Source organism: Tenrec ecaudatus, chromosome 14, assembly GCF_050624435.1.
Source record: "Tenrec ecaudatus isolate mTenEca1 chromosome 14, mTenEca1.hap1, whole genome shotgun sequence".
Classification (NCBI taxonomy): Eukaryota; Metazoa; Chordata; class Mammalia; order Afrosoricida; family Tenrecidae; genus Tenrec; species Tenrec ecaudatus.
Genome location: NC_134543.1, coordinates 89,342,318 through 89,366,918, shown reverse-complemented (window position 1 = coordinate 89,366,918; position 24,601 = coordinate 89,342,318). Strand labels below are relative to the sequence as shown.

The following is a 24,601-nucleotide window of genomic DNA, read 5'->3' as shown; positions in this document are numbered from 1 at the left end:
GAAGTTAAGGCCAGAAGTCCCTGACACAAAGGGATTCATTTTATCTTTGTGGAGTGAGCGTGGTACCGTGAATTACTTACTACGGCTTTACTAGCCAAAGTGCCTACACTCACTGCTGTGGAGTTGATTCTGTTAACAGAGAGCCTAGAGGACAGGGTAGAACTGCCCAGTGGCTTTCCGAGACTGGCAATCTTTATGGGAGCAAAAAGCCTCTTCGTTCACCCATGGAGCAGATTGTGGTTTCCAACTGCTGATCTTGCGGTTAGCATTCCACCACATAAGCCATTAAGTGATGGCTAGCATATAGCACCAGGCGGCTTGCTATGATAAAGGAATAAAGGGTCTGGAGTTCATCACTGAGGTCAAAGGTACTTTGATTTGATTAGAGTTAGAACATCTTAATTCTAAGGAGAGAACTTTGAAAGAGAAGGAACATGATTTCAATGACCAATATAATGCTTTCAAGTGTTCATTTAATGTGAAAATCAGACAAAACTGCATAAAAACCATTACCTGAATATAACATTATCTTATTTTGCTTTATTTTACATAATTTTAATTAGTCAGACCTTTGTATTATATTTCATTTCAATTTTGTTTACTAAACAGTTGCTCATTATTCAATAATAGCTTGAGCATTATGGAATCAAAGCTGATTAACATATAGCTTTCTTTGTCCTCTAGAAATTTAGGAAGGAGTTGGGCTGGGGTTGGGGGAATGGGAGGAAAATGCTCATGGAAGAAGTCAACACACAAATACAGCGTGTTACACGCTATCATGCCAAATATATTGAGACCAAAGAAGACCGTGAAATAAGGCCTAGTGCCTTGGGAAGCTCCGGGTAAATTTCAAAGGTTAGTCAGACAACTCGGAAAAGACAGAAAAGTAAAAAGCAAGAAAACAATCTACAAGTTGGGTCTTTGTATGATCAGTTAGATACATTTTAGAATAGATTAGTAGAAACTTCCATTTCTGCTTTGCTCAAACACTCTGTATGAACATACATTATTCTTTAAATTAGAAAACAAAATAGAGGTGGAAATATTTAGTGTATTCAGATTATCACTAACTTCAAGAGTCCCAAGGTTTGGTTTGGCTTACAAGGTCTTTTCCAACCTTACCTCTCAAGGACACTCTTCCCGGACACCTTGCCCCAACTATAGTCACTTCAAAACAACTTCGAGGCAAAGAAATGCAAATTAAAAAATAACAAAGTCTTCACACTGGCAATTTTTAAAATCACAAACTGGTGGAATACAAATGTTGCCAATTTCTAACATGCATTTTTCAATACATTAATTTATTCATTTGTACTTTAAAATTTTATTTAAAAAAATTAATAATTTTATTGCTATATCATTCTTAACAAATATTCAATTATTTACCCATTATTTAAAAGAGTTTTGCATAGAGCATGAATGTTTAATGAAGAGTCCTTAAACATGGTCATACAGATATGTCCCTCTCCTGGAGCTGCAGATTCAATCCCTTCCTTTGAAATAAATTCTTCTGGGGGGAGGGGCAGGCATCTACACAGGAACAGATGAAGGTGAGAGTGGAGCTTATCCTGGCCCACCAAGCCCTGAGGATGATGACCCAAATTAGAGCAGCCAGTCCACAGAGAGGACCACATGGCCAGCCCCACTATGAGACATGACATTCCTCACTGACCCTTGGCCCTGCGGGGACAGCACCAGAGACACAGTGTGGGAATTGCGCCCGACCTCATCCCACCACACACCGAGGCAAAGCACTGGGGGAGTGCAGTGGAATAGCAAAGGAATAGAGCAGCAAGGTCCCCAGGGAATGCTGAAGGTGGACTTTGGGGCCAGGGGATGGTGCCCCAACAGACTGGACTGGAAAACACTCCTAAAGGCCAACAAATGATCCTTGAACTAACTACAAGCTTTTCTTTCTTGTGTTTTGTTTTTTCTTTGCAGGGGTTTGTTGTTGTTGTTGTTTTGTTGTATATTGTTGTTTGTTTTTGTGTATGTTATTATCTCCACGGGTCTGTCTAAATAAGATAGGCTAGATGAACAAGCTGGAGGAAAAACAACGGGACCAACAGTTGCGGGGGGGGGCGGGGGGTAACGGGAGAGGGGGAGGTGGGGGGTAAGGAAGTGGTGTTAACAAACCCAGGGACAAGGGAACAACAAGTGATCCAAATTGGTGGTGAGGTGGGTATGGCAGGCCTGGTAGGGCATGATCAAGGGTAATGTAACCAAGAGGTATTGTTGAAACCCAGGTGGGGACGGAGTATGATAGTGAGACAGGAGGAAAGAGCTGGGAGGCAAAGGGCATTTATAGAGGTCTAGACAAAGACATGCACATATGCAAATATATATATGAGAATGGGGAAATAGATCTATGTGCCTATATTTACAGGTTTAGTATTAAGGTGGCGGAAGGACATTGAACCTCTACTCAAGTACTTCCTCAATGCAAGAATACTTTCTTCTATTAAATTGGCATTCTATGATGCTCATCCTCCCGACACAACTGCTGAAGACAAAGCGGGTAAATAAGCAAATATGGTGAAGAAAGCTGATGGTGCCCGGCTATCAAAAGAGATAGTGTCTTGGGGTCTTAAAGGCTTGAAGATAAACAAGCGGCCATCTAGCTGAGAAGCAACAAAGCCCACATGGAAGAACACACCAGCCTATGTGATCACGTGGTTCCGAAGGGATCAGTTATCAGGCATCAAAGAACAAAAAAAGCATATCACTGGGTGCACACCTCCATGATACAATTGTTGAGGACAAACGGGTGCATAAGCAAATGTGGCGAAGCTGATGGTGCCCGGCTATCAAAAGAGATAGCGTCTGGGGTCTTAAAGGCTTGAAGGTAAACAAGCAGCCATCTAGCTCAGAAGCAATAAAGCCCACATGGAAGAAGCACACCATCCTGTGCGATCACAAGGGAAGGGATCAGGTATAAGGCATCATCAGAACAAAAAAAAAATCTTACCATATTGAATGAAGGGGGAAGTGCAGAGTGGCGACCCAAAGCCCATTTGTCGGCCACTGGATATCCCCTTGCAGAGGGGTCTAGGGGAGGAGATGAGTCAGTCAGGGTGCGATGCAGCAATGATGAAGAATACAGCTTTCTTCTAGTTCCTAAATGCTTCCTCCCCCTCTCCCTCCTATCTCGATCCGGATTCTAACTTGCAAGTCTGGATAGAACAGAAGTTGTACACTGGTGCAGATAGGAGCTGGAGGCACAGGGAATCCAGGGTGGAAGATACCTTCAGGACCAGGGGTTTGAGTGGCAATACTGGGAGGGTAGAGGGAGAGTGGGTTGGAAAGAGGGAACCGATTAGAAGGATCTACATGTGACTTCCTCCCTGGGGGATGGACAACAGAAAAGGGGGTGAAGGGAGACACCAGATAGGGAAAGGTATGACAAAATAATAATTTATAAATTATCAAGGGCTCATAAGGGAGGGGGAGTGGGAGGGAGGGGGAAAAAAAGAGGACCTGATGCAAAGGGCTTAAGTGGAGAGCAAATGCTTTGAAAATGAAGGCAATGAATGTATAGATGTGCTTTACACAATTGATATATGTATGGTGATAAGAGTTGTATGAGCTCCTAATAAAACGTTTAAAAATGGTCATACAGTGAATATAAGAAGCAAATGTTTTAAAATTGTGGAGATGATTCTACAACTCTTAATTATTGAACTGTATGGTTTATGAAATATATGTCAATAAATATGTGTTTTTTAAATCATTGTATTGGGGGCTTGTTTTTAAAAAATTCATATTCCTTGAGACACCGATTTCATTTTGCAAATTTAATTTTAAGTGACCTGATGGTTCAATGATTAAGTGCTCTGAGACGAACCACAAGTTTGGTGGTTTGAATCTACTCAACACCACCTGAGAAAAAAAGACCTGGTGAGTGTTCTGAAAACCAGTCATGAAAACCTTTAGAACATTTCAATTTGTATGGTTCACCAAAGGTTGGAATTGACAACAACAAAGGGATTCTTAAAATAAGTTAAATGTATGTGTGTCAAACACCAGGAGATAATTAGATGTTCGATAAGTTATGTCAATAAGTATACAATTGAATTCAAACGTAACCATTACAAATAATGGTGTAGATTTAATGACATTACGAGAGCTCATGGATACTGTGCCCGGCACTCCTCACGAGCCTTTGGAGATAAGCAGATTATCCTTTTCCATGAGGATATGGAAGCATAAAGTCCTAACCATGACCCAGGTCACATAATTCCACAGTGAAGCCAAGATTCAAAAGAAAGCCTGCGCGCCTTTCTACCGCACTAAACCGCTTTGGCATTTACGCGGGATGGGCACCGTAGTCCGTACTTCACGGGCTACGGTCAGAATTAAAGGAATGAAACGTAAATCTCCAAGAACACGGTAGACATTCGATCCTCGGACGATAAAACACATTCGCTCAAAGTTACACAATCAGTGGCGAAGCCTGGATGGAAACACAGGATTCGAATTTTGAGTTCCCGGGAACAGGTGAGCGATCCGGAAGCTTTTCTCAATTTCCGTTCCAACTCCGGCGACGGGGACTTCCGGTCAGTAAATCAGCGCCTCAAGAGTCGCTAAGACGACGCATAAGGTAGAGGTAGCGCGCAGGAGTCACTTGCGGAATCTCTACAGACTGTCAGTATCACCTTCCTGTTTCTAAAACTACAAATCATTAAAAAAAAAAAAAACACCCGCGTGTCGGATCGGACTCACGCAATTTCCGGACCGGAAGTGACGCGTGTAATCGTGCGCCGGAAGTGCGCTGCTAAAGTGAGGCGGAGAAGTTGCGGGCTGGAGTGAGCTTTGCGGTCCGCGCGTGCCTTTGAAGCGGCTCGGCGGCTTTGGGAGGAGGGGTTGTCATGACGGCCCAGGGTGGGCTGGTGGCCAACAGAGGCCGGCGCTTCAAGTGGGCCATCGAGCTAAGCGGGCCTGGAGGAAGCAGCAGGTGAGGGGCCCGGTCAGCGCTGCTGACATCAGCGTCCTCACTCCTTAGCAATGGGTCCTCACGCCCAGCGCTGTGAAAGGATGGGTGGGACGCGTCCATCCCCCGGGAGGTAGCAGCTGTGCTTGTTTCTATGCCCCAGAGACGCTGGTTCGCGCTCTCTCAATAGGCGATGGACTGTTGAACTCACTGCAGTGCTTGGTCTAATTTGAGTGGGTGCATCTGAGGCTCCCTGTACCTTATTGGTAGAGCAAGAAATGTGGGAAATGAACCGTGGAAGGCTTCAGCCTTGTTTCTTGGTTTGGTTTCGTAGGGGCCGCAGTGACCGTGGCAGTGGCCAGGGAGACTCCCTGTACCCAGTTGGTTACTTGGACAAGCAAGTACCCGATACCAGCGTGCAAGAGACAGACCGGATCCTGGTAGAGAAGGTACAGACGTCTAGATGAGCCAGCCCCGACCTAGAAACCCACCCTCTTCCACGCAGCACAGGGACGCCTTACTGAGTTGTTAGATGGTCTCAGGTTAGTTCCAACTCAGTCATGTCTATGGCCGAGTCCATTGTAGCCAGTGTCAGTTCATCGCCCGCCTTTTCACTGGCCCTCCACTTGATACCTTCTCCAGAGGCCAGTCCCTGCTGAAAACTTGTCCAAAGTATGTGAGGAGATGTCTTGCCAGCCTCTTTTTTAAGGATAAGGCTGGCAGTACTTCTTCCCAAGACAGATTTATTTGCTCTTATGGCAGGCAGTCCACGGTATAGTCATTATTGCTTCACCAGCACTGTAATCTAAAGACATCGATTCTTCACTCTCCGTTATTCATTGCCCAGCATATGAGGTCATTGAAAATATTCCGGCGTGGGTCAGGTATGCTCTGTCCTCAAAGTGGTGTCTTTGCTTTTTAAAACTGTAAAGAGGTCTTATGCAGTTTTGCCCAATGCAATATGCTGTTTGTTTTCTTGACTGCTGTTTGCATGAATTGATTGTGGATCCAAGTAAAATGAAATCCTTGCCACTTTCAAAGTTTTCTCCATTTATCATGATGCTGCTTATTAGGCCAGTCATGGGAGACATTGTTTTCTTTACATTGAGTTGTAATTTATACTGAAACCTTCATCCGTAGTGTTTCACGTCCTCTTTCAGCAATGACAGTTGCATCATTTCCATATCACAGGTTATTAATGAGATTTCTGCCGTTGGTGAGGTTGTGTTATTCATCATCTAGTACTGTTTTGCAGATTCAGATTGAAGGAGTATAGTGAAAGGATACAACCCCGGTGCACACCTTTCCTAGTTTTAAACCATGCAGTGTCACTTGTTTTGCTTGCATGGCTGCCTCGTGGTTTATATACAGGTCCCAGATGAGTGCATTAAGTGTTCGGGAATTTACATTTTTTGCAATGTTATATGTAAATGGTGTGAGTCACACAATGGAATGCTTTTGTATAGGCAATAAAACACAGCTAAATTTCCTTTTTTGCCTGTTTAAAAAAATTTTAATGGCACTTAATCCACATAGCACACAATTCAGTAGTTCAATCATATTATGAAGAGTTAGTTGTTCAATCAGTACCACAATCAATTTTATAACACTTTCTTTTATTTCCCTCCCTGGTTAAATCACTTTTAAAGTGATTTACCAATGTAATCACCATGAGTTCTAGTGTTCCCTCCCTCTCCCTTATAAATTGTTTGCTCCCCCAAAGCTCTCACCCTCCCTATATCCCACCCACCTCTCTTACCTCCCTTATAAACCCTTGCATCAGTTCTTATCTCTGTATCCACCCCTGTACTTCACAAACTGCAAAACCAAACAGAAACAATAAAAAACGGGGGGAAAAGTTGTAAGGATAAAATAATAATAATACAAACATAACATTAAAAATAGTGATTAAGAAAGAAAAGATAAAAAAGAAAGATCACCGTTGATATTTAAAAGGCCAGGGAAGAAATTTTTGTCATGGAAGAACCATGAAATACTTGCACCTAGAAGACTTTCAGGTTGGGTCAAGAGGGAGGTCAACTGACCAAGTATCAAGTTCGATACAGTATAATCATGATTATTATGATTTCTTTTTGACAGGAAAGCTGTTCAAGTCCCTTGCCAGTGGCTCGAGGGGATCTGCCAGCAGCTTAATCTGACTAGATACTCTGAATTTGGGTTTAGGGCTCCTACTGCCCTCCATAGCCTTCTATAAATTGGATGTCTGTAATTTACGCTCTGATAGTTTTCCCTTTGTCATAATTGAATTTTGTTATTGTCTTTGGATCACAGAAGCTGGTGTGCTTCTTCCATGTGGGCTTAATTGATTCCTCCCTTAGATGGGTCCAGTTCTTATTTGTGTCCCTTCTATCTTCGCATAATTCTACCTTCTTTGTTCAACATTTTGCCCATAACCCAAACCCACTGCTGCAGTTGAATCTGACTCAAAGCTACCCACTGGGTTTCTGAGACTAAACCTTTATGGAAACAGAAAGCCTCCATCTTTCTCCTATGGAGCATCCTGTGGGTTTGAACCACTGACCTTGCAGTTAGCAGCCCCGTACTTAATCCACTGTGCTACCAGGGGTCATATCCTTCGATGTTACAGCTCAAGACTTGAAATTGTTCAGTTCTTTCAGTTACAGAAATGAGTGCTTTCTTCCTTTTGGCTTTCTAATTCTAGATCTGTACACATTTCATTATTATACTTTGTCTTCTTGGGCCACCCTGTAAAATCTTCCTTTCAGTTCTTTACTTAGCATTTCTTCTGTTGTTATTCTGTACTCGAGAGCAACTTTCAGAGTCTCTTCTGATAGCTGTAGTGGTCCCTTCTTTCCTTTAAGTGATTTTGCTTTTCTTCTTTCTGATGACCTTGATATCATCCCAGAATTTGTCTAATCTTCAGTTACTGGTGTTCAATCCATCAATTCTATTCGTGCGATGGTGTGTAGATTTAGGTGATCTCATTCCTTCTCCTTCATTTTCCCAGCGCAAAAGCTAGAGTGATCCTTGTAAGACATTTCACTGAGCATCTACAGTATTCCACACAAGTGCATGATTAAGCTCCTTGTATTTTCTTGTATTTCATCTCCTACTATTTTTCACTTTCTTTTAGCCTTTCTAAACAACAGCCCCCTTGCTGCTCCTTCAGATGCCAAACCACCTTCCATCTCGGGGTTTTGTACTTGTCCTCCCTGGTTTTTGAAAGAACAGGTACCTTGTATGACTTGCTCCCTTCGTTCCTCTAGGATTCTCCTATGTTACCTTCTTGTTGTGCCGTTCCTCATGGCACCCCCTATCCTGATCCTCTACTTACATGCCTCCACATTGTTGTTAGGTGCCGCCCAGTCGGTTCCAACTCAGCAACCCTATAGACAACGGAACGGACGGAATACCGCCCTGCCCTGTCCTGTGTCTTCCTCACAATTGTTCTTATGTTTGAGCCCACTGTTGGGGCCCTTGTGTCATCCAGCTCATCTAGGGCAGTCCTCTTTGCTGCCTCCTCCACTTTACCAAACATTGTGCCTTCCTTTAGGGACTGGGCTCACCTGATGTCTCCACAGCATGCAGTCTTTACGACATACTTTGCCTGCCTTCTCACTCTTGTAAGCTCCACAAGGGCCGGTCTTTGGTCTTTTTTGTTCACTGGTGTATCCCAAGTGCCTGGAAAAGTGCCTGCTACCTTCTTTCCATCTTGCTCTTTTTATTGCTGTTAGTAAAGCTTCCTTTCATAGAATCCATGGGATTTTTTACATGCAAGTGAAGGTCATTTTCATAGTGTTATCCTGTGATTTTTCATCTTGGTATATTAAGCTGTAGTGTATGGTGGGAAATTATTGAAATTACATGATCATCGTAAAATATCTTTTTGAAGAATTGTTCAGTTGGTTTGAAATTTAAACTCCCAGAGACAAGTGGGAACCCAAAATACATCTGCAGAGTATCTATCTAGTCAGGATGAGCTGCTGGCAGATCCATATGCAAAGGTCCAGAACAGCCTAACTGTGAGACTTAGATCCCTGTAAGCCTGATTAGGCTGGATACTTGACCAGTTGACCTCCCTCTAGACCCAACCTGAATTTGTTCTAGGTGTAAGGATCTCTTGCTTGATATTTGGATATTGATGGAGGTCTTTTCTTTCCTGCTCATTGTACTTTTATCTTTATATTGCTATTGTTTTGTCCTTACCCCTTCATTTCGGTTTTGTTCTCCATTGTTTCCATTGGGTTTAACAGTTTATGGAGCACAGGAGTGGATGCAGTGTTAACAATTGATGCAAATGGAGGGGAAAAAAAGAGGAGCTGATACCAAGGGCTCAAGTGGAAAGAAAATGTTTTGGAAATGTTGATGGCAACATATATGCAAGTGTGCTTAATACAGTTGAATGATGGATTGCCATACGATTTCTTTACAACAGAAGTTCTCAGAGTATTCAATAAGAATCACAAATATTTAGCATCTCCCAAACATATTTGAACATGGAAACCAAGTGAGGGTTGCTGAGTCAGAATTAATTTGATGCCCGTGGGTTTGGATTTTTACTACAAACTTAAGGTTTTAAATTTCTCAGCGTAACTCCGTGTCTCATAAGTTTTAATGTATAATTTTTTCAAATATAAAACGTCTAGCTTAACTGTATTAAGCAAAGCACCTGCTTTGTATAATTTGAATTCGTGTAATCTTAGTTCTATTAACCCCTTTTGCATGGTTCAGCAAATGGTTACGTTTCTGGGCATGTTTATGTGAATAAGAATTCGGAGTTGTTGGGTGCAGTGTTCCAGATGTGTCATTTGTTTACTTGTTCTATTGATTGTGGTTTCTTAACTCCTGCTACGATTGTGGATTACTTTTTCGTTGTAGATACAAAAGTAGCAGGCAATAGTTCCTTTAGTGAGAATCATGGCGTGAGGGAACAGCATCTGGAACCCTTCACCCCAACAGAAGGTGTCACATGATTGGTAGGAGAGTTTCTTGCAGCGACATGGAAGAAAGAGGTGGAGGGAATTTGGATTGTTTTAAGTGTTATCATTATTGGTATAATGAGTATGGACCTGAGGGTGGTGACCAGATATGAAAAGTTTTGTTCCCCCCCAAAAAAAAACTGAAAGAAAAGGGGATTGGGCCTATGGATTATAACAGATCCTGCTTGCTACTTAACAGAGAGAGATTCATTTACTCTGTCAGGATATTAGTTAGACTTGGAACTATTTGTATGGTCTTTGTTTTTTAAAAAATTTTGATGTCTAGTTAAGATAGGCAGTATAAGCAATCCTAAGGAGACAGTGACAAGCAAGACAGATGGGGTGGGCATGGGAGAGGAGCAGGGAGGGGGAGAGCAAGAGTTTTAAAATTGACAGTGAGGAGGGTGTAGTGTTCCTGGTGGTGCTTGATCAGTCAAAATGTATCTAAGAGGAATTACTGAGAGGTGAACAATGCATAAACATGCTGGTGAGGCAGGAGGAAAGTAAAAGTAAAAACTATAAAATATGTATATATGTAAATATATAACTAGGTATATCTACCTATCATTCTATCCATCTATCATCTATCTATGTAAATACAACAGGGAAGCAGATGACTCTGGGCCTCTACCTAAATCTGACCTCAGTACAAAAACAGTGTGTTCTACTAATGTGGCACTCTATGAAACTCACCTTCCCGATCTGCCGAAGACAAAATGGGTGCATAAGCAAATGTGAAGAAAGCTGGAGGAGCCAGATACAGCATCTGGGGTCTTAATGGCTTGGAGTTAAATAAGCGGCAGCTATATAGCAGGGAAGCAACAAAGCCCACATGGAAGAAGTACACCAACCTATGTGATCATGAGGTGTCGACAGGATGAATAGCTATCAGAAACTCAAAAACAAGGAATCAAATCGATGGGAAAGATCGTGAACAAAGCGGAGACCCAGGATCCACCTGTAAGATAATTGGACAGGCTCTCACAGAAGGGCCACATGCGAGGGATGATACATCCATTGTGCAGTATAACTGTATTTCCTCCCCTTGCTATTAAGGTCTTTGTTTTACTTTATTCTTCTTCTTATACCTGCATATGTTTATTTGTGTAACTAAGATTGTTTGATGTATGAAATCCAAGATAGCTTACCGTTCAGAAACAGTAACAGGAATAAGGATTCCCTGAGGATATGGGAAAGGGCTGGAGGAGGGGAGCTGATGGCAAGGACGACTGTATAACCCCCCTCGAGGGGAGTGAATAACAGAACTGTAGGTGAATGGATATATTGGTGGGGAAAGGTACGACCTAAAATAATAAAGGGATAAGAGGGAGCTGATATAGAGTTCAAGAAGAAAGTGTTTTGGAAACCAATTGTGGTAGCAATTATACAATTATGGTTGATCTAATTGAATTGTGGATGTCAGAACTCCCAATAAAATAAAAAATTTTGGGGTTTTTTTTATTTCAGCGCTGCTGGGATATTGCCCTGGGTCCCCTCAAACAGATTCCCATGAACCTTTTCATCATGTACATGGCTGGCAATACGATCTCAATCTTTCCTACTATGATGGTGTGTATGATGGCCTGGCGACCTATTCAGGCACTTATGGCCATTTCAGCGAGTAAGTATTCTTGAAATAAGAATCCTTCCCAAGTTTCAAGAATGAAAGGCAGATTCTCAGGCAAATCCATTTAGAGCTACCTGACATAGCTCTCGGCTAGTTTGCAGGAGAGAGAGTGTACGGCTGTGGAAAGAGTGGTGTCAAGGAGAGGGAAACGCGCTCAACATGGCTTTATTTGCTTCTACTGCCCCATTTGCTCTTTAGTTTGTTATAGATGGTTACCTAAAAGACCCCACCATTCAGTCACTCTCACAGTGAACCTGTAGGACAGAGCAGGTTTCCAAGGGTGTAAATCTCTCCAGAAACCGATCGCTCCAGCTTTCTCTCCCTGAGTGGCTGTGGGTTTGAATTTCGGACCCTCCAGTTGCTAGCCAAGTGCACGTAACCACTTTGCCACCAGGACTCCTAATGGTGAGCTTGATTCCTATTGGGACCAAAAGTTTTGACACCTCTTATCTCAACAGCTTTCAAGATGCTGGAAAGTTCAAGCCAGAAGTTTCTTCAGGGTTTGGTTTATCTTATTGGGAACCTCATGGGCTTGGCGTTGGCTGTTTACAAGTGCCAGTCCATGGGACTGTTGCCTACGCATGCGTCAGATTGGCTAGCCTTCATTGAGCCCCCTGAGGTAAGGCAAAAGAAAGTTCACTTTGGGTCAGCTGCCTATTTGATGGTGGGGGATATTTAGAGTTGGTATTAGAGATCGGGTCATAAGAAGTACAAGCTGTTAGGAATTTGGAAGTTGTCTTATTTTAGGAGTAATATTACATGATGGATTCTGGGAGTTATGTATTTCAATACTCTTGCACTACTGACCCCTCCTTTTCTTGTTTCAGAGAATGGAGTTCAGTGGTGGAGGACTGCTCTTGTGAACCGAGAAAGCAGCACTTGGCACACCTTAAGGACTGGGATTTCATTTTTGTTGCTTCTCTTACCTTAAAAATTACATGCTGAAAAGTAAAAGGACAATATCTATACAAACGCACAGAAACTACACCATAACTCCTGACTGAAAATAATGTAGAAAACTTTATTTATGTTTCCAGTACGGAGCAAAACAACAAATAAAACTATAACTCTGTAAAGAAAAGAGCAGGTGCTGCTACATCAAGAATCACAGCAGCATTTCCTCTCAATAAATTATCTGAACAAAAAAAGTTGCACATGTTTCCCTTAAATCTATTTTCCTTAATATATCACTTAAATTTAACACAAGATGGGACATAACATTTCTGCTGGAGACACAAGTGGAAGATGTGAGAAACTGATGCTGGATTCAGACTATATATACATGATGAAAGGAAAAACTGGACAAAGGAACACAAACTCCATGCAGTTACTACATTTAGTACCCACAATACAGTGAGTTTTTAATTATGTTTGGGGTAATGAGGATTGGTGGGGTTCGTGGGGCCACAGGAATCTCGGGCATTTAGAGGTCTGGCCTGGTGAGATCACAGCTGGAAAAGCTGTCTGGTCTTCTTTGATAGGCAGGTCTTTCTCGTCCCTCTTGAAATACAAAGCCCCTTTCCCCTAAGGTGCATTTTCTTACCAAGTTTCCAGTATTGCTTTATTTGCAGTGATTCAGACAGACACTTTGCAGACAAACAAGCAACACAAAGCCATGAAATGCTGTAGACAAGATATGAATAGAAGCCTGGCCTGATAACCATTCTTTCATGTAACAATGATTGCTTTTAGGGACTGAAGTAGAGTACAGGCAGTTCCCTGGTTACAAACATGGTAAGTTCCTACCTGTGTCTAAGTCAAATTTGTAGGCAAGTGGAAACAGGCAGAGGTGTTTGGCCTTGTCAATGATTTGAAAAGCTGCAGGTGAAGGTAACTGTGATGACTGGTGGTGAACAGGGCCTTTTAATCATCTCCAAACTAGGCCCATTTACATAATATCAACGGGCAAATCTAAGTTGGACATCCATAACCCAATGCCTTATTGCTTATCCCTTTTTAAAAGATTCTTACAGAGCTTTCATCATGAGTTCCTCTAAAAGTCACCTATTGCCATTTTTGTGTGTGTGTTTGGGGGGGCGAATAAGCATAGCACTTTGGCCAGGTGTGTATATGAATATAGGGAAATTCCTGGCAGACCGACCTTCAAGACCTAGTGTCCACTGCTGGATTTGGTTGTACGCAACAACGGAGTGTTGCAGTGGACTTCTAAACAGTACTACTACCCTCTGCAGGATGAAAAAAGAAAAAAAGTTCTGAAGTGAGCTTGGGTGTTGGGAGAACAAAGGGAACAAATGAGAACGACCCAATTTCTTCAGGTTTGTTGAAGGATTTTCCTGTTCCTAAAGGTCAAGTGAACGATCTGCTGGCACCTAGGTAACTTGCTCCATAGCCTGCTGGCTAATCACGAGTGGCGGTAACAACAACAAAGCGAACCTAAAACACAGCCACAAGTGTGGCGAGAATACATTTTCCTTAAATACCTATCATTTGAAATAAAGATTTCAGTACACATCTGAAATTATTGCTCAGCCAGACAGGTAAAAGTGCCCTGTGCTTGGGAGCCAGGACTTTTAATGACTGTTTTATTAGCTAGGGGTGGCTGAGGGGCAGATAAGCTTGCATAAGTAATTCCTTGGCACATTTAGAGCTTTCTGGAACACAATGGAAATAGCAGGTTTGGATAACCTTAGCTCCGAGCCAAGTTGCTGCAGTCAGAATGAAAGAGGGAAAATGCTCATGCCCTAGGCACATCGCTGAACCCCTCCACTTTTCACTAGCTTTGGAGACGACACCCAGGCTTTTAGTGAAAAGAGTCTTCAGCTAGGCCAATGCCAATTCGTAGTCCTCTTTAGCAACAGAACTAGAGAGAGCAGCGGCGTGGGGACTTTGGCACTGCAGGTACATGAGTACGGCTCCAGAACTGAACTTCTGCTGCTGGACTCCCCTCGACAAGACAGTCCAGACCTTTTAGGGAAAGATCTGGGCCAGTCTTCCTGGTGTGTGTGTGTGTCCCTCTGATTTTTCTGACCTATGCTCATTACTGACCTAGAGGACATGAGAGATGAGAGGGGAACCTACTGGTCAATGTTCATCGGGAGTTGTATTTCTTAGAGAACAGCCTTTGTTTTATCCCTGTCACATCCATACCCACAGGCTGTATTTTAATAAATGTTAAATAGCTACTTTGGGGTTCCTTTACCTCAACCATCTGAAGGCTCTGGAAAACTATTTACTTTTTTCAAAAGCAAATTTGCAGTAAAATAGTCCCCATGTTACAACTATAGAAATAGGTGTTCTGAGTTGGAGAAACAGAGAACTGAAATGCACGTTAACGCAGTATGTATCCTGGAATCTGGCATGACGGAGGACTCGTGCTGGAGGAAGCAGAGGCTGTAGCCATGCTTCAGTTTTTATACATTAGGACCCTAAGCGAAACTGGATTCCTAGAGAGCAGTGGATACATGAAAAGCACATGAGCCAATAAAGATTTCCATTTGACTTGCCAAAGGTTGTGCCCCACAAGGGCATATGGCTCCCATCTACTTGGCCGTGCATGCTTAAGTAAGATGAGCCTGTGTCTGACTGCTAGCCCAAGGGGGTTATTGTTCAACCAGGACTTCTGAGACGCATTTTAATGTTGGATAAATGTTTCCTTTCTGTCTGCAGGTGAATATCTAGCATGACTTTGGCCAATTCGGTTTACTGGCTTAGCTTGCTAATTTCAGCTTTATGGTCACTGGTACACAGCAAGGCTTCTAAGATTTAACCATCTGCTCTGATGTTGACGGGACATTGTTTTCTATAAAGACAGTATTATATGATCCAAGAACAAAGAGCTGATCTATTTGTACCATTCTGAACAAGTAAAAGGCCCAGCTCATTCATGGTTCGGTGTGATGTATATGGAGCATACGCCTCTAGTTGAACGGGAGTGGTAATAAAGGGCTGGTGCTCCCAGGGCGGAGTGAAGTCTTGGTGTACGGTGGAGGCCAAGCAGAATCATTCCGAAGCACATTATGAGTAAATGGTGATCACTTCACTGCCACCACCCCGGACCAGCAGGACTCGTTCAAGTCCCTCGGTGAGCACTTCTAGGAACTCCATGTCTTCACAACTTGTCAAGGAGACAAAGGCAGAGTAAGAGTCTTTTTTATAATCTGTTATTGTGAAAACCTGAATTGATCTGATCTGAGCTGCAAAACTGACATACCTGTCTTGATTTTTCTATATTCAGAAGTAAAACAGCCTTACCTTTGAATTCAATCTAGCCCTGGAGAATAATCCAGGTATCCAGACCCTCTACATTTATCATACAAGACACCGTTTTCCATTTGTTAGCCGAAATGTTATTTTTAAAATGGGGATACCCAAGTAGTGTGTTATTTTACATAACAGGGCAAGACACGATTATGTGTGTATACATATAAAGCCTCAATAAGCCAGCTTACAGGATTCCTCACTGGCACTGAGTCACTTCCAATTCCTAGTGAGCCTACAGGGTAGCATGGCACTGTCCCTTGTCCTGTACAAAAGAAGCTTTGCTAAGAGGGTGGAGCCGGGTCTGGAGAGAAGAAGTGGGCATCTCTCTCTAGGACTGTCAGAAAAGGGTCTGTCCATTGACTACTCGATGTTGCCTTGCAAATAAATCACCTACAAAGTCTCTTCAGGGTTGGCAGAAAATATATTTACCCTAAACTCCCCAAGAATAGATAAATTTCACTACCTTCTAAGAATTCTTGCCTGAGACTTCAAACAGTTTGCCCTCCTCAAACCAAGGGACTTGAAATCAACAGCTTTTATGGTCGCCTGGGTGTCTCATCCTCAAAACAGGCAAAACAAGCTGAGGGAACTTCCCTGCTGGCAACTCCATTCTTAGAAAGGATACAGTTTTCATCACCCTCAGGGTTTCTGGGTGGTCCAGGCATATTCAACAAAACCAGTTTGGCGTCGTGTGACTTGTTCACTATAACCTCATTAAGCTTGACTGCTGTATGCATCCGCCTCACATTGGACTGGTCCCTGGTGGGAAAGAAACAAAAGTGGTATTAAACCAGAGATAGACCAGTCATACATTCCACCAAAAAAAACCTGTTACTTCTTTGATTAACTAATGTACATACAGAATGATTTTTTTTTCAAACTCCTTTCTTAAAAGAACATTTTGAAGATAAACTAGAATTGTCCTTATTTACATTATTTGACCCCACTGAAATCAGGAAAAGCGAGTCTGAGGTATTGAATTATGGATTTCAACATTAAACGTACGTAGGCTTTTCAGCATGAATGTTGCGAGGCGCTGTCAACTCAGTTCTGAGTCAGTGGCCTGTGCACGATGGAAAGAAAGGCCGCCTGGTCCTGCGCCATGCCCTTCTACTTTATCAAAGATTCTCTAGAAACTGGTCGCTCCTGAAAACCTATCCAATGCATGCAAGATGAAGTCTCGCCATCCTGGCCTCTAAGGAACATCTGGTAGTCCACGGTATTCATTATTCTTCACAGTGCCGTAATTCAAATGCACCGATTCGTCTTCGGTCTTCCTTATTTAATGTTCAACTTTTACATGCAGTGCAACATGATTAAACATACCATAGGTTGGCTTAGACACACCTTAGTTCTCCATGTAACAGTCTTGCTTTCCAACACTTTAAAGGGGTCTTGTCCAGCAGATTTAACCAAATGCAATGCATCACCATGAAGAGATGGGGCCAAACCACAAAAACTAGGCTTCCAAGCCTCTGACATTTCTAGAGGATACCTGGAGTTATAGTGACTGCTATTTAATGGCCCGTTTCCCCCCTTTTTTCTTCCTCTAAGTGGTAAGCAAGAATGGACAAGGGATGGGCCAATACTAAAGGGTCCCTCTTTTATATCAGCAAAACCATGCACTCGACTCCAAGCTCAAGAGTGCTTTCTTTCTCGGAGGAGGAAGTGGAAGGGAAAATGAAGTTATTGACTAGAATGGAAAGAAACCTAGCTGTGGTGCCTAGAGAGTTGGATGTACACTTGAGCTCTGTCGCTTGCTGGCTGAGTAGCCCTCAAGGGATGTCACTTACAGTTTCATCATCATTCCAACAAGCAACTCCACGGATTTTCTGTGCACCAGTTACTGTCTCAAATGCTTAATGTGATTTCATTTTCACAGAAAACATATTAAACAAGAATTCATTTAAGAGATTAAGTAGTAAAAAAATCTAAGATTCACAACAGTTACATTCCCAAACAGGCATAAGACAATCTCATGACCACAGGGCAGTTGTGAAGATTAAAAAAGATAGCAATGGGCAGTACTGTAATTTAAATACACTGCATACATGGAGTGGCAGTAGGAAGCATGCCTGGTTGGCACAAGTGGCTTGTGACTGACTGCTAACCACAAGGTTGGTGCTTTAAACCCAAACAGCAGTTCTACACACAGGGTTGTTAGCGCTCAGAACCGACTCAATGACACCGAACATCGTCATCCAGCCCTGGGACTCTTCCCTTCTAAGTTCATACTGTTCTGTCCAGTCGAGACCATGATGCATCACTCCAGCTATTCCTCTGTTTCCTTGTCTTGCTCTGCTGCAACCGAAACATCAACACTTTTTACTCCCACTTACAATTTTCTGAGAGTGTCCTGGGGGGAAATATCTACAATGTGGTGCTGAGTAGGATTATGTGGATAGCTGATTTTGGCTAGCCCTTTCAAACAGCTTTACAATCTTGTGTTTATTTCTGGTCAGTTCCCTCATTCTCGTTCACTACTGTGCATTTTCACCGTTCTTCTGAGTGCCACAGGAGATGAGCAGTTCTATGATACTGCATTTGATCCTCAACCCTAATTTCTGTACAAGAGATTTCCTTGGGGAAAAATGAGGAGCTGATACCAAGGGCTCAAGTAGAAAGCAAATGTTTTGAGAATAATGAGGCAATAAATGTACAAATGTGCCTGACACAATGGTTGTGTATATGGATTGTGATATTGAGAGTTGTAAGAGCCCCCAGTAAAATGATAAAAAACCCCACAAAACTCACCGATACCTAAAACAAACAAACAAACAACAAGAGGTTTCCTTGGTTCTTTGTTTCCAAAAAGAAACCATCACTCCCTTAGCTTCTGGTTTCCATGTCACCTACACACGCACCTCTAACAAAGCCCTTCTGCAGCACCATTCCCTTTCGTTTAGATGCATTTGCTCTTTCAGGTAGTCGGTGTGACTTGCTCAACTGAATGCTAATCAATCTAAAAGAATGTTTAATTGAACTATTCGATCTAGATTTCCGCCACTTCCTCAGCAACTTCCTTTTCCTATCCCCCTTAAATGCTGGTGTTTTCCTGAGTTTTGTTCTTGAACTTTAGTTCTATTTGAGTAATCTCACTTGCTACCATATGATCAATTATCATGCATCCAGTGATGACCTCCAAGTCTAGGGTTAACTTTCCTCTTCAACTTCGGACATATATATCTAACTACATTATGAACACCTCCACAAACACCTAAAACTCTACTCTCCAAAACTAAGCAATTTTGACTTTGCATATGAGCAATCAGCTGACTAATGTAAGTGACTGTTAAGAAGTTTGTTGAAATTATGGTAGTGGGATGTGGTGTGCAGTGAAATAGGACATGTCCTCGGCCCCTCACGGATCCACTCCTGCTTCTGTACTACCCACTGCTTAGTTGCCCAGAACTGTAAGGAAGGAATCCCTTCTCTCAATGCTACCTTACCCGATGCTACTTAAAGTCTAGCCTGCAAACTGTCAGCCTGTCGGTGAACTGCTTATTAGTGTTTTCCCAGAGATAAGAACTAATGCAGTTTAACTCAGATGACTAGGTTTAGTCATTGTTTTAAATATAATTGGCCTTCCTCCATGAAGGAAACTGTGTTTTCGTTTACATTTTAGTTCATGCTAGGAAAATCTGACCCTTTGAGTAAAACGCATTAAAGAACATATTACTTAAAGAATAAAACAAATCTAAACTCTCATTCTGTCCCTATCTCTCTTCTAGCCTAATCTTTGGTCTCCTTTTATTTCAGCTGTGAAACAATGTAAGTTGTTGGGCGAAACAACACCGGGTTCTCCTCACATCCCATGCCTTTTCATAAGTGCACTAGCTTGAAGGGGGACACCTGGCCTTCAGGTACACCCAAATAAAACGCTGGTCCTGCCGCAGGATTCCTGCCTTGTGCATCACTGGGAAAATGATACAACTTCTCAGTTTTTAATTGCAAAATAACAATGATAGAGTCAATACCTCATACAATTTTTGGTATCACATGAAATGTGTCCTATACTTAACATGGAGCTTGGTTCAAATTAAGCACTAATAAATGTTAGAAACTGCTACTATTTATATGTAGATGTCACTTATGCCCATAAAACTATCACCCAAATCGTTCGCTGAAAATTCCCCTTCTATCCTATCACAGTGGCTAACGCATCATCTTCTGCAACGTTTCCATTTTCAGAAGCAGAGTTTTGCGTCCCTTTAGGCAGACAACGCTTGCAGCCTTCCTGCAGCATCACAGCACCCACCCCTTGCATTCTAATTGTGTGCAGCCATGAGACACTTTAGGAGTGTGCCTTTTTCTCCAAAGCTGCTAGATCCCTTCTGATATGTAGCAGGAATCAAAAATATCTTTAGGCAAAATAAAATTTTGTTAATTCCCCAAGTATCTAGCTTATAAATTACTTAGAAATGTTTTACTTCTAACTTCTGCTTGTCTACCTTTTGTATATATTACTCTTTTGACTTGCTTGTCCAGATACTTCATTTGTAACTGTATTTCCTTATGATTATCAATATCCTATGTTTTCTCATTCTACCTCTATTTCCTATTTCTTATCCGGGACTATGCGGGGGAACTCTATGGTGAGGAAGACCCGTGACTAGCCTGGGTGCTAATAGGCATATTAGATAAATGAAAGAGATGTGTCTGCATGAGAGTAAAAGGAAGAACACATTCTACCCTGCATATCCTGTAAAGTCACACTCTGACACCAAGTAGGATGTTTTATCATGTGAAAAACTCACGGGCGCATGTTAAGCAGGTCTTGGAATCCTTCCATTGACTTGGCCTTTTGGCCCCGGGATGCCATGTACTTGTCTTTTGTCCACGTCATGTGCACCTTCTCCTGATAGGTCTCTGTCTCTTCATCCTCATCAGAGCCAATGCTGGTCAATCGCAGCATCGAGTTCCGGTCTTTCACCAGTTGTGCCTGGGGAAGGTCCAATACAATTAACACCCTGTATCACATTTTCTCTCAGGCTTCAGCTTCACGTTTGAAATCATGCAGGGGGAAGGGGAGATGGGTGGTGGTCATCATAAAATAGCTGATGAAATGAGAAGGAAAACATTTGCTAAAAAAGACCTATCACAACATTCAGAGGTCACAGGGCCAGGAATAGAGGAATGCAGCCAAGCCTCACCTCTCTGTCCCGCTCTGTTTTGGAGAGCCGCATGTGCCGCAGCATCTGAGACCTCTGCTCCATCATCAGAGTGCGCTCGTAAGTGTACGCTGATATGTCACTGTCATGCTGCCGAGACACCGCACAGAGCAGGCAACAAGCACAAAGAAGAAAGATGCACCATTCATTTCATGTCAACTCACTACTAAGTTAAACCAGAGACAGGAACACAATACTGAGTAAGTTTCGCCCCTAATTTTATTCAAGTATTGACCCACGTCAATACATTGGTGTGAACTGTAGCTAACGTCTAGAGGCTACAAAAGTCTTCAGTCTTTATCTTTGCATTCCATAGTATATGTTTCCTTGGAAACTCTGGTCTGCTTGTATTTTGTTTTTGATACTACCAGGTTATAAAAAAAAGAGTTCAGGGGGTGATTTTACACATGGACGGATAAATTAACAAAACTGTTTAAAATCTTTAAAAGAAATATAAAGACTATTTTTTAAAAAGCAAAACAAAAATACATCACATCAGATACACATTCTACTCATCTAGGTCAGCATACTATGGCTTTGTTGGCACTAGGAGACTAATCTATATTCCTCAAACCCAAAAGATGCCAGGCATATGAAGTCAGGCAAAAGGGCAGCCGTGATCTCTGATTGCAAACCGGGTTTCTCACCATCTCCACCACTTCCACTTCAGCCTCAATACGCAAGTGGTAGAGGAAGGTGGCCAGGTCCTTCTTCATCTGGATACTGTTGTCTTCCAATTGGGCGACTGTGAATATTCGTATATTACACTTCCGCCAGACCTGAGGGAGTGCCACACAGACATGGAAGGTTAAGTACAAGAAGGCAAAAGAACGATTTTCTAAAGCATGAGGCATTCTAGCTTAGAACCTGGGCTTTGGGTGGGTGCCTCCCAGTTCCGTTACAGACTGGGAGGAGACACTAGAACAGACCTGGGATGAGAACCAGACTGGGAAAGGGCTAGGTGGATGCCTGCTAGAAACGTCATCTCTCTCTCAGGACGCAACGGCAACATGTATGTTGCACAGGAACCAAACCTCTCCATCGGCAGGGCTGGAAACCATGGTGCCTGGCTCAGAGATGGGGCCCCCTGTGTGTCATTTTCCATTATCCTGGCAAGGATACAAATCTGCAGCCAGGCTCTTGTAAATGCTCATCCTACCTCTGCAAAGCCCCCGTTCTAATGCTCCTGTTTCAGTTACCATCCTTCTACATCCGTATTTCATCAGGAGGGTTTGTTCTGATTTCAGAGCGTCATCATGACTGGATCAGTTCAAACCGGTGTGAAGCATGCTGAGAGCACCCTTGCTATAGTACCATGCTACTTACTCCTGCTTTGTACTTATTATACACAGCGGGGTGAAGACAATACACGCCTGAATATGCAACACATTAAGTTGAGCCGCGGATCTCAATCTATGTGTCACGACCCTTTTGGGGTTGAATGACCCTTTCACAGGGGTCGCCTAAGACCATTGGAAAACACATAAATATTTCACAATTACATATTGTTTTGTGATAATCACTATGCTTTAATTATGTTCAACTTGTAACAATAAAAATACATCCTTCATATCAGATATTTACATTATAATTAATAACAGTAGCAAAATTACAGTGATGAAGTAGCAATAAAAATAGTTTTATGGTTGGTGGGGGTTCACCACACATGAGGAACTGTACGAAAGGGCTGCAGCAGTAGGAAGGTTGAGAACCACTGAAGTAGGGTTTTAAGGAGTTCCTTAATTTCACAACAACTGGTCAAAAGAAAATACGGTATGGGATACTTTAAGCCAGTGGTTCTCAACTTATGGATTGAGACCCCTTTGGTGGGGGGTATCAAACGACCCTTTCACAGGGGTCGCCCAATTCCTAACAAGAGCAAAATGACAGTTATGAAGTTGCAATGAAAATAATTTTATGGTTGGAGTCACCACAACATGAGGAACTGTATTAAAGGGTTGCGGCTTAGGAAGGTTGAGAGCCACTGCTTTACGCCTAATGAGTTAATTTTGACTCATAGCTGCCCTATAGGGCAAAGTAGAACTGCCCCATAGTTTCAAAGAATATAGATCGTTACAGCAGCAGCAGCAGCAGCCTGCCGCATCTTTCTCCAAGTGTGCAGCTTATCCAGATGAGGAGTCCTGGTGGTACTGGGGATTAGGCACCAGGCTGCTAGTTGGTGGTTCAAATCCACCCAATGCTCTGCAGGAGACAGGTGAGGCTACTTGTTCCTGTAAAGATTTGCCATCTTAGAAACCCTAAGGTCAGAGCAGTTCTACTGTGTCCTGTGGGGTCACTGGGAGTTGGGCTAGAACCTGATGGCTTTGGATTTTTATCCAGACACCATGCATTACAACATTTAGCACCTCAGTTTAATCAGTCTTACTAAAGGATGAGCATATGTGTATGTGTGATAAAAGTACACACTGTGGGTGTGTGTCATTCAAACACACATTCTTAAACTTCCAGTATTTGGGACTCTTACCGTCTTTTGAACTTTTTTCAAGGATGTGTACACTGTTTATTGTTTTTCCCAATGGCTCATTGGGCAACTGTGTAAGTTTGCTTTCTTTTGGAGATAGGTAGGCATCAAATACAAAGAAAACTGTTAAGTTTGAAACTGGGACCACAGAAAGCCAAGAATAAGTCTCAACTCTTCCAGTTTGTTTGGTGAACCAGGAAAGGGGGTAAGGAAGAAACACGTTTTTTTAAAAGTTGCTTAAAAATACCTTGTGCTGTTTGAGTAGGAATGGCAACAGCATGAGCATGCCCCCATCATGCACAATCCACCACACATCAATGTTGCCCTCAGAAAATTGCTCCACGTTGCTGGGAAAGAAGGAGATGTTCTTGGCCACTAGCAGGGCAAGATGGGCAGCTGTCGTCACTCGAACTGTGCCTGGGAGAGGGAAAGGGGAGAAGCAGGATAAGTGGGGGGAAATTCCCACGCTTGGCTTGCTTCTGATAACGGAGCCCACTACTATCCAGGCTATTCCAGCCCAGGGCAGCATACAGCTATTCCATAAGGTTCCCAGGCTGTGCTTCCTCAGGGAGACAGTCTGCCTCATCTTCCTCCTGTGCAGTGGCTGCTGAGTTCAAACTACCGACTTTCCAGTGAGCAGACAGATGCTTAACCCGCTGTGCCACCAGGACCCTTCTATTCTGGTTGCTCCTGATAACCTCCCACCATGTCAGGCAAAAAAGATAACCCTTTTCATATTTCTTCCAGCATAAGAAATCCTACATAGTGGGTTATTCCACATGAATGTATGATTTTGAGAAAATCCTAAATAGCTAAGAGACTTTGACAGTCATGGTTTATGTTAATTTCTAAGGAATCTTATGGAGGATATGTGAGTTTAGGAGAGTTCTGAAGGCAAACTTGTCAATGTGAGCATATCAATATGGGAAATAATAAACCAAAACATGGCAATCTTAGGGGAGAAGTCTTAGCGCAAGACTTGGCAGAGAGACGTAATTCACGATCATAACGTAAAGCTGGTGGGAGTGGGTAGGACCAGGTTAGTACTGCTCATAGTTATATGAAAATATCCCAAACCCCACCAGTGTCACTGACATGATTCCAACCTAGGGTGACTCCATGCTTGTTGGACCAGAGCTGTGCTCTGTAGCCTTTTCAGTGGCTGATTTTTCAGGAGGATCACAATGCTTGCCTCTGTGTGGGCTCAAC

At 42.6% G+C, this 24,601-nt stretch overlaps 2 protein-coding genes across 4 annotated transcripts in view; one reads left to right on the top strand and one right to left on the bottom strand.

Moving 5' to 3' along the window:
• The first annotated feature begins 4,757 nt into the window (after nt 1-4,757).
• On the top strand, nt 4,758-12,669 carry EMC4 (ER membrane protein complex subunit 4). Its single transcript, XM_075531651.1, has 5 exons — nt 4,758-4,954; nt 5,265-5,379; nt 11,359-11,512; nt 11,977-12,137; nt 12,346-12,669. Exons 1-5 carry the CDS (start codon nt 4,869-4,871, stop codon nt 12,379-12,381), a joined length of 552 nt encoding a protein of 183 aa, XP_075387766.1. The 5' UTR covers nt 4,758-4,868; the 3' UTR covers nt 12,382-12,669.
• Nucleotides 12,670-14,638: 1,969 nt separating this feature from the next.
• The window catches only part of SLC12A6 (solute carrier family 12 member 6), a 90,398-nt gene continuing 80,435 nt past the window's right edge, over nt 14,639-24,601 (bottom strand). For all 3 annotated transcript variants that reach the window (XM_075531648.1, XM_075531649.1, XM_075531650.1), the window contains 6 exons: nt 23,640-23,809; nt 21,558-21,689; nt 20,893-21,000; nt 20,497-20,681; nt 16,365-16,498; nt 14,639-15,585 (listed from right to left, as the gene is read on the bottom strand). In XM_075531648.1, coding sequence (XP_075387763.1) covers nt 15,494-15,585; nt 16,365-16,498; nt 20,497-20,681; nt 20,893-21,000; nt 21,558-21,689; nt 23,640-23,809 — 821 coding nt within the window. In that variant the 3' untranslated portion in view covers nt 14,639-15,493. The remainder of the gene's footprint in view (nt 15,586-16,364; nt 16,499-20,496; nt 20,682-20,892; nt 21,001-21,557; nt 21,690-23,639; nt 23,810-24,601) is intronic.